Source organism: Natrix helvetica (genome assembly GCF_964273705.1).
Source record: "Natrix helvetica genome assembly, chromosome: 6".
Taxonomy (NCBI): Eukaryota; Metazoa; Chordata; class Lepidosauria; order Squamata; family Natricidae; genus Natrix; species Natrix helvetica.
The window spans coordinates 18,401,299-18,412,008 of record NC_138553.1 but is presented as its reverse complement, the minus strand read 5'-3'; the positions used below and the strand labels follow the sequence as shown (position 1 = coordinate 18,412,008).

At 40.0% G+C, this 10,710-nt stretch overlaps 1 protein-coding gene across 1 annotated transcript in view; it reads left to right on the top strand.

The window, feature by feature from the left end:
• The first annotated feature begins 7,111 nt into the window (after positions 1-7,111).
• FAM180A (family with sequence similarity 180 member A) overlaps positions 7,112-10,710 on the top strand; it is a 32,429-nt gene continuing 28,830 nt past the window's right edge. Inside the window, exon 1 of the mRNA XM_081956794.1 lies at positions 7,112-7,347. Coding sequence (XP_081812920.1) covers positions 7,272-7,347 — 76 coding nt within the window. The 5' untranslated portion in view covers positions 7,112-7,271. The remainder of the gene's footprint in view (positions 7,348-10,710) is intronic.

The window sequence follows — 10,710 nt, the reverse complement described above, 5'->3', positions numbered from 1 at the left end:
CCTCAGCTAGGAAACGGAGATGAGCACTGCCCCCTTGGAGTCGGATATGACTGGACAAGCAAAATCTTTACCTTTAACTTATTATGGTAGTGATGTAGAGGTGGTTCAGCAGGTCTTGACCATTTCTGGAGAAGCGGTAGTGGAAATTTTGAATAGTTCAGAGAATCGGTAAATACCACCTCTGACACTTCTCTGCCTCCCGAGTCCCACCTGATCTGGAGGAAATGGGGATTTTGCAATAACTTTCCCCTGGAGTGGGGAGGGAATGGAGATTTTACAATACCCTTCCCCTGCCACGCCCACTAAGCCACACCCACAGAATCGGTAGTAAAAAAAATAAATCTCACCATTGTAGTGATGGTTCTATGTATCTGCTCCTTAGGAAAGAGAAACATCATAATTACAATTCAAATATAATTTGAATGCAATTCGAATATATTAGAATGCAACTGATATTGAAGAAAAGTGTCCCAGGGAAAGGTTAGACCAAAAAAAAAAAAATCTGTGACTTTTCAACATTTCAAAAAGAAAAAAAAATGAAAGCCAATTCCTCCCTAGTATATTCCCTTTTCCAAACCAATTGAGGGCTGTACTTTTGTTTCTGTAACTTGGTCAAATCACAGTGTGGCTCCTAATTTTCAAACATCTGGGAAAGAGTTCAGAAACAAAGAAGGAAACGCCAAGCCTCTGTCTTTGCTAGTTGCTATAAAATATCTAAAGAGACAATTCTTAGGGGAATGTTAGAAATCCCAGTTTCCAGATAATTGTCAACTTTGATTTGGGATGTCCATTTTACCAGTATTTCTATTTTATTTTATTTTTCAATTACATTGTCATTTCAATATTAAGGCAATTTAGAGGAATTTACATATTACATAATATATTTCCAAAGAGCAGTAAATTCCTGTTTACTTATCTTTAAGACCATAAGCAATCCTGAATTAAAATAACAAGACAATGAAAATGTGTTTGTACCATTATTGCTTTCATAACAGTTACTTGTGAATGAAAGCCTATTCCAAATCCTCTTTAAAGAAAACAGTTGACAGCTTATTTAAAGAGATGCCAGCTGAAATTCAAGCAGCAAATGACTGTGAACCAGAAATGACATTTTACCATGATTGCCATATAATCAGAGGTGATATTCAGCCAGTTTGGACAAGTTCGGGTTAACCCAGTGGTGGGATTCAGCCAGTTTGCACCTATTCGGGAGAACCAGTTGTTAACTTTTTAAGCAGTTCAGAGAACTGGTTGTTGGAAGAAATCTCATTTTATCTTTTCTCCACTTTAAAGGGCTAATCCTGTCAGGAAGGCAGGAAGGAAACATTCTGATGTTGTTTCTAGCCTAATCTTTATTGCCCTGCTTACAGAAACTGCCTCTCCAGTTAACCGTTGTTACATTGTAATAGCTAAGGTGAAGCGCCCATTGACCTGAGTGACATTGAGTTGGCCACTCCCACCCGGTCACATGACCACTGAGCCCCACCTACCCAGCTGTTCATTAGGGCAGTTAAATTATTTGAATCCCACCACTGGGTTAACCGGTAGCGACAATGATAAGTTGGCTCTGCCCACTGCCACCCCTGCCCTATCCTGTCCTTTATCTCCTGCTTTCTGGCTCATCTCAATCACGTGATCCCCCCCCCCACTGTTCTACTTACTGTTGCTGACTTGGAAGGTAAGCAGCTGAGCTTCTAAATGCTCCATTTTCCGTGTTGCACACAAGTATTTTAGGCACACGCAAAGCGTGAACTCACCAAATTGGTTTTAAGCCAGCAGCAGCCCACCGCTGCATATAATATTCTTTCTAGTAAGAGAATGATAAATCATACTTCTTATCAAAAGTGAGGATGGCATTAATGTTTTGCTATTGAATTAAGAAACACTTAGAAGTTCTACACTTTAGTGATGGAGATCTTACTTTGCATGACAAGATGCAAGGAAAGAAAAGTTTTTCTTCTTCTTCTTCCAAACGTTATGGATTAGAGCCATCCAACAAAACTGACTGGAAAGAGATTTAGAACAAAATTAAAGCAATGCCACAGTGTAATTGCCCTTCAGGGTTGTATATTGAGCAGAGTAGCTGAGCAACTGCTGAATTTGAAGACTGAAGGTTCATTCACATCTTTCTTGGAAAAGTTACTTTGCCTCTTTACACGGCATTGTCCACACCCTTCCAGCTACGTGCAGAGAATGTGCTCTCAGTTTCTGGATGACAGGAATGAAAGGCAGCACACATTTTCCTACACAAAGTATTCAGTGTTAGATGTTAAACCTCTGGAAACAAGTGGAATGAGGTCAAGAAGGATGTGTAATATCTTTCCATCATTCAAAGGTTAGGGTGGAATTAAACACCGCCCTAAATCTGCTACCTTGTTTACCCTGTTGGTATAATGCTATATTTGAATGGTTTGAGAAGTGAACAACTCAAAGAAAAAAAAGTTTTGTTGGTTTCGCTTCCTTCTTCTTTAACAATGAAAGTCATTTTTAACTTTTAGATGCTGAGCGTTCTTCAGACCTTGGCAGGTGTCCATAAGTCCAAGAAAATTGACTGAATTTGATTTCCCTTCTTTGCAATTGTAGTCCTGCTGCATCATTAATTCCGAAGTTTTAAAATTGCAAAGAAAGCTTGATGTATAACCAGCTGTATCAGGCAGAGGGGGAGATAAAATAATATAATGGTATTACGCATTTGAACATAAAGATGAAGGTGATCTTGGATTGTGCTTGACTCTTGGCAACTACCTGAATTCAACCAGGCAGCTTTCCTGGCAACAATACTGAGATGTGGCTTGCTTGGGTCTTCTTCTAGAATGTCTCTCAATTCTCCAGTTCATCCTACAACTAAATGTTTCCTTGTGGCATCCCATCTAAGTACTAAACTCTATCTACCTCTGCCTTAGACCCCAGACAAGCCCAGCTTCCCTGAATATACCCTGTTTCCCTGAAAACAAGACCTCCCCGGATAATAATCAGGCTTTTGAGCTCATGCACTAAAATAAACCCTCCCCCAAAATATTAAAATGCATGTGCAGCCGGTCCCCACCATTTCCTCTGGTTGCTTGCTGCGCAAAAACAACACGAGGTGAGGAGGTGAGGCTGGAGTGGGGAAGGGAGGGGGAGCATGCATCACGCACCCCACAAGTCCTTACCTAACAGCTGCTCCCGCAACTCTAACCACCGCACCTCTTATGTCACGCTAATGGCTGCCGCAAAAGCCATTAGCGAAGAACAGGGAGATGACAATGGAGATGGGACATCTGGTCACAGCATTGCGGCCGGGCCAATGGCATGGTGCAGAGTTCTGGGAAGCATGGCTGAAAGCATGTGCATATGGCCTCAGGGCGAACAGCTGATGAACGACTGTGTTGTGCTGCTGCAGCAGTTTGCCCCCTCCTGCATCTCAAAAATAATACGACCTCCCCAAAAATAAGGCCAAGCGTTTATTCCGGAGATCAAAAGAAAATAAGGTCCTGTCTTATTTTTGGAGAAACATGGTATTGCTATTGGCTAAAGCATTTATGGTTTAGTTGTCATCATCCTTGTTATGGTTAAACCCTTAGCAATATTCCTCTGTGGTATGGAATTAGGTTTAAGAAATTAAGCATCTCTACCCAAAACAATGCAGATGACATTTCCAAGGAGAGGGTCCAACTCCTGTGTTGTGAAGTACTCTCCCGAGAGACAGAACCAATAAAGATTAAAACAAGACTTTGTGCGGGGATATTTAACTCTGGATTCAAACTGAGTTCAGCATTAGCATTTTTTGGAAATGAAAAATGCTGCAGAATGGGCTTTCTCACCAGATGTTGCTGGTAATGGCTGTGGACATTCAGGAAGATAGAGCACTCAGAGTGACCTTAACATTTAACAACCCCCCCCCCAACAATTATTACAGGGAGATATAAGAATATTTTGTTCACTGAAAGACTCTGCCCACTTGGCCATGTTTTTCTATGTATTGCGTCGTCTATGAAAAAAGAAGAGAAGAGGACCAACAAGAAGGCAGATGGTCTTAGTTGCAGTTGTGATGGATGTACCATTGGGAGACTTGAAAAAACAGATTAAGGTTATGGAGAAGATCTATGCAGTTGCTAGGAGTCAAAAATGACTTGTTGACATGTAATTAAGCAACTGTCTCTACTGCAAGCAGAGTATCATGATAGTCCCTTAAAACAAACATTCTTTTTGTAATAATAATGAGTTTCTATGTCTCTGGATGACTTTTTTGTAAGCTATCTACATCCAAAGAAAGATTATGAAATCTTGCATCAGAATTTTGTTTAGCAGCTTGCAAGAAGAATAGAAATCATGGAAAGCTATAAAGGACTGATCGTCCTTTTTACTGTTGTATCTAATCATAGTTTACATTGATTTTATGCTATGTTATTCAATTCCTATTTTTTATGTATTATTATTATTGGGGAGGATGACATGAAATGAGTCTTAAGGAATGATTTGAGACAAACAGTTTATTGCTTACTTGATTGAGGGTGTCTATTAGGACAATATTTACAAATATCATTAGTTTTTTCATTCTTCCTTTCAACAACAAACCTGTAGATTGGGTTGAGACTTTTGGCTCAAAATTGTCAGCTGAACCACCAAGGCTAAGGATAGTCTTGAACTTGAGCATCCAATCAATCAAACAATCAAACAAAAAATCAATCAAGAGTGTGGAAGGGAACTTGGAGATCTTTTGTCCAACCCTCTGCTCAAGCAGGAGACCCTATACCCGTGACAGCAAGCACACACAGCCATATTTGCCAGCACACCAGCCCTCAACCGTGTGCTGGCCAGCGGATTTTCAGCCTTCTGGAGGTCTGGGGGAGGCTGTTTTTCCCCTTCTCAGGCTTCAGGAAAGTCTCCAGAGCCTGGGGAGGGCGAAAAACCGACCAAACAGGCCAACCGGAATTCCATGTGCATGCTCAGGTGGGTGGGCACATTCAATTGTGGGTCTGGGCGTGTGCACAATTTTGGCATGCCTTTACAGAAAGGTTAGCGATCACTGCCCTATACCATTTCAGATAGGTAGCCACCTATCCAGTCTCTTCTTGAAAACCTCCAGGGATGAAACCCTTACAAGTTCTGGAGGCAAGCTGTTCCACTGCTTAATTGTCCTCACTGTTAGGAAGTTTCTCCTTAATTCCAGATTGCTTCTCTCCTTGATTAGTTTCCATCCATTGTTTCTTGCCCTGCCTTCTGGTGCTTTGGAAAATAAGTTGACCCCCTCTTCTTTCTGGCAGCCCCTGAAATACTGGACTACTGCTATCATGTCACATCCCTTTTTCTTTCTTTCTTTCTTTCTTTCTTTCTTTCTTTCTTTCTTTCTTTCTTTCTTTCTTTCTTTCTTTCTTTTATTTATTTATAGAACATATTGGCTACCCATCATACCACAAGGTAACTCTTTACTTCTTTAGCCTACCCACATCACTGCTTTCTGCACTTTTCTTTGATTTTGAATGAAAAACGAACAAATCTTGCTGAATATAATGGGAAGGAATTAAGCATTCTTATTTAAATGTGTCTTAGACATTAAATCACTGAGGCTTACGAATATATAACCACCTCATTGCCATTCCTTGGATTGCATGTAGTAAGAATGCTAACTTTATCTTGGTTTAGTTTTCCACCCACAGCTCAAGATTATATTAGAATGTCTCTGTCTATGTCAAGTATTTGCTTCTTCATATCAGTGACGTGCAGTCAGGTGAGGCAAGTGAGGCACAGCCTCACCACTCTCATCATGAAAAAAAAAGTAAAAGGAAAAAGCTGAGCTAGTTGCTGCCTCACCGTGGATGACTCTGCTTAACCTCACTGGTGCTCTCCCTCCCCAAGTGTAGTGACTTCCTCCCCAGGCCCCCATTCACTTCTCTCTCTCACACACACAGCTGGATAAAACTATATAAAAATCTAGCCCAGCTTCACTGATTACAAGTTTGAAAAGGCAACGTGGCTCCACCTGCAATCAAACTACACTTTGGGAGGGAGAGCACAAGTGAGCACTGAGGAGACCACAGGAGGAGGCAGGAAGCCAGGCAAAGAGCCATGCTGTAGTACACAAACTTCCCCCCAGCCTCTTTCTTTTGGAAGGCTCGGCTCGGCTCCCCTCCGGCTTCTCTGCCTCTCCTCTCACCCCAGCCTGCCAGCAGGAGGTGGTGGGTGGGCTTTATTGTGTTCCAGGCATTTCCCACCCAGACAGCAGGCTGCATTTGCAATGGTGGAGGTGTTTGGGAAAGGCAGCAGGGGAATGCGGGGGGGGATGGCAGAGGAGCTGCTTTCAAGCCACTGGAAAAGATATCCAATCCAACTTTTGTGTGGGGGGGGGGGTTGTTTGAGAGTGAGTGAGAGAGGGAAGGGGTAGGAGAGATAGTCCAATCCAACTTGTGTGTGTGTGTGTGTGTGTGTGTGTGTGTGTGTGTGTGTGTGTTTGAGAGAGGGGGAGGAAGGGAGAGAGGGAGGAAGGAGGGGAAGGAGAAGAAAAAGAAAAAGAAAGAAGGAGCAAAGGAGAAAAACAAATGCTGTCGCTTTAAATTGGAACTGAGCATGCCTGGCTGTGGAATTCTGGGAGTTGAAGTCCACAAGTCTAAAAATATTTGAAACCCAGCACTGTGTCAGTGCCTCACCAGTCATAAACCTCACCGCACGTCACTGCTTCATATCAACCATCCAACTTTGGCCTGCTTGGCAAAGTTGTCCCATGCTGTTGTGCTCAGTTAAAAACAAATTGGTCCTCTTAAGTATGCAGCATTCTTTCAATGAACACGCTCCAACCCCTGGATTTGGCACACCAGAACTGTCAATGCCTTATTCAAGGAGCACAGGCTTGGTATGATCACTAAGAAATATGTGCATAGGAGCTAGTGGCCTTGAAGATTTAATAGTGTTCTTTTATACAGCTACTTTTGTCTGTTGACACAGGGGAAATTTCCAGCTGGCTCAACTACTGAACTACTAAAAAAAAAAAAAAAAGGAAAAAAAAATCCAAAACAAAAATGTAATGATATTTATACCCCTACAGCTGCCAATGAGCTTCCATGCGTCATGAATCACTCCAGATGTGGATATAAAATAGAGCCCTTCTGTGCAAATGAATTCCCCGACTCCAATGAAAATTAGTCTAGACTAGTGAGGTGCTGCTACTTCACCCCATTACACGCATCCCGTTCTGCAAAAGGAGCAGAGAGGAGAAAGATTAGCCAGCTGTGTCCTGGTGTACAAGAAACCAGATACTGTAGAAGCAGAGAAATCTCTGCTTTGGGAAATTTACGATGCACTGGAAGATGCTATTCCTGTTCTTGCTGTGCTATAATGCTCATGGCACTGTGCCCCCCAGGTGGAATCGAGGTAAGAGTTATAAATATAAACGCATTATTGCTTAAAACGCAGGCATGTGACGCTGATATTACATCGAACAAGTTACTTTTTTTTTTTCCAAATCGGATCCACCGCTTTGGTAGATCCTTTTCTTCTTGTTTATTGCTTTCAGCCATTGGATGGGACATTCCTCCTTTACGTTCTGCAAACCAATTTATCAATAAATAAGACGGCAAGTTTCAGAACTGAAACCAGAAGCATTCTTATTAGGATTATTAGACCAAAAAATAGATGAACAATCTCAATACATAATCATACACATACTCAGTGCAAACAGGATTGCTTTCGCACAAAATATGGGGGAAAAAATCAATACACCCGCAGATGAAACAATAATTAGAAAAGTACTTGAATGTGCAGAGATGGACAAAATGACAATAGAACTAAAAGAAAGAGAAGAATCGGATTTCTATAAAATATGGAATAAAATGTATAAGTGGCTAGAAAACAGAAGCCAAAACAGAAAATAGAGAATGTAAATGTATGGTGATATAAATAATCAATATTATTATAAGTATTAGCACTACTGTTGTTATAGTATAGGACAAGGTTAAAGCAATAGGAAGGCAATGCAGAATGGAGACTTATAAAGGCTAAAGAGGAAAGCCGATACAGAAGGCTGTATAATTACTTTCTATTCTTATGTATGTTTTGTGTTCTGTTTTTTCTTATGGTGTTTTTCTTTCTGTTTTTAAAGATTAAAACATTCAATAAAAATATTTTTTTTAAAAAGACAGCAATATTGTTATGAAAGTTGGGAATTAAGATGATTGGGTGTGTACTGCAATTTTATGTAGTTTTGATGGAAATTCAGGGATTGGTTCGCCCAAAGAGAAGCTCTGTTGGCTGTGGAGGTTAATCCAGTCCTTGCTGAGCCTAGACCAGGGGTGTCCAAACTTGGGAACTTTAAGACTTGTGGACTTCAACTCCCAGAATTCCCCAGCCAGGCTGGCTGGGGAATTCTGGGAGTTGAAGTCCACAAGTCTTAAAGTTCCCAAGTTTGGACACCCCTGGCCTAGACAGATTGAACAGCTCTCTGTTGAAGATGGGTTGTTTTTAAACACATCACATTGAAATAGGATTAGATTAGATTAGATTAGATTAGATTAGATTAGATTAGATTAGATTAGATTAGATTAAATTAGATTGAACTATCTTGGACTAAAGGAAACCTTAGTTAGCATAGAAGCTAACTAAATGATTTGGGGCCAGTCAGTCTCTCTCAGACAAAGAAGAATGCATTGCTAAGCCCTTTGGGAAATGCTGCCCAGAAAACTGCATCAACTTGATTTTCACCAGGAGTCAAGTCTGATTCAAGTTTGTATGCATACTAGGCCCACAGATTTTCAAGCAAGAATCCTTTCTTGATAGCTTCTTGTTAGCTTCAACAAGGTTGCTGTATTAAGTTCTTTAAAACCAGGGTTAGGAAATCTCTGGCATACTGGATACATGTAGACAAATAGAGTAGAGTAGAGTAGAGTAGAGTAGAGTAGAGTAGAGTAGAGTGGAGTGGAGTGGAGTGGAGTGGAGTGGAGTAGAGTAGAGGAGAGTAGGGGAGGGGAGAGGAGAGGAGAGAACCATTTGCTCAGGCAGGAAACCCTATACCACTTCAGACAAATGGTTATCCAATCTCTTCTTTAAAACTTCCAATGTTGGAGAATTCACAACTTCTGGAGGCAAGTTGTTCCACTGATTAATTCTTCTGACTGTCAAGGATTTTCTTCTTAGTTATAGGTTGCTTCTCTCCTTGATTAGTTTCCATCCATTGCTTTTTTTCCTGCCCTCGTGTGCTTTGGAGAATACCTTGACTCCCTCTTCTTTGTGGCAGCCTCTGAGATACCACTCATCTAGAAGCTCCCTAGACTATGCCTGCTTCTTTCCTGACCGTGCACCCTTCTCAGCTCAACTCAAGCGCTTACCTTCTTTCTCTCGCTGGATCTGTCAACTGTAAAGATACTGGAGGGAACTTAGAATGACTAGATATTTTTGTTTGCACTGCTGTTGATGCTGATTCCATCCAACAGAACGGTTAATATGGAATTACTGCACCACAGAAAAAAGTTCTCATATGTCCTTTAACCCAAACAGAGCTAGAAATTCTTAGCTTCTTTCCTGAGATGCCATGCAGTGGAGCAGGTGGTGTCATGTACTGTGCATGTCAGAGACATTAACTAACTTCTACCCTAGAAGATAATATCACTGGTCATTTTCCCCAAACCCTCTCTCCCATCTTCTCTGTGCCTTTTTGGGACTGTGCATGAACTTAGAAGAGCCAACAGTGTCAATATATCTTACAAGAGAATGGTATATTCTTATTCTATAACTTTGTTTGTCAAACTTGGAGATTTTAAGATGCGTGGACTTCATTCCAGGAATTTAAACCCATTCATCTTAAAAGTTGCCATGTTTGACAGGTACTGTTCTATAGTAATTTATATTTCCCCAGAAAAGTCTCTGAACTACAGGACTATAGCATGATCTCATAAGACAGAAGAATCAGCTGAGCAGGAAAAACAGGCAAAATGAAAGGGGAACTATCCTTCTTAATGTCACAACCCTTCTAGGACAATGTAATATAACATAATGGTTGCCTTGTCCAGCTGCACCTCCCTGGACTCCAGTTTAGTGTCTAAAATCACAAGATGACCTTTTTTTATTCATGATCAATTGGTCAGAGCTAATAGATGAATTAGGACAATTGGATAAATCTGCCCTTAGACTAAGAACTATTTAAGAACTTGTTTTTTGGGGTTGTACTTGTGAAATTCAAGGGATTGGTACTATAATGCTTAGATTAACCAAATGTTGGCTGGTTTGCATATATGATGATGTTATGTGGGTGGTTATTATATTTGACAAAGCTATGAGATTACAAAAAATGTTGTAGGTAAGTAACCAAGGAGATGACAGAAAAGACCCACAAAGGAAAGAGAGAAAGAGGCTAAAGAAGTGAAGCACAAATTTGTTAGCCAAATAAAATTAACACAGTAATTTGGTAATGTGTTCTTTACTATATTTGTAGCCCAGAACCTAATCATTTGTTTTATAGTGTACAGAACATAAAGATACTGCTTGATTACATGCTTAGACAATCATATTTATTTTTTTAATATTTTTTTAACAAATACCTTATTATAAATACAGCATACCTACACCCGTGAAAATCTACAAAAACAAATTATATATATATATATACATACATATATATATATATATATATATATATATATATATATATATATATATATACATACATACATACATACATACATACATACATATATATATATATATATATATATATATATATATATATATATATATACATATATA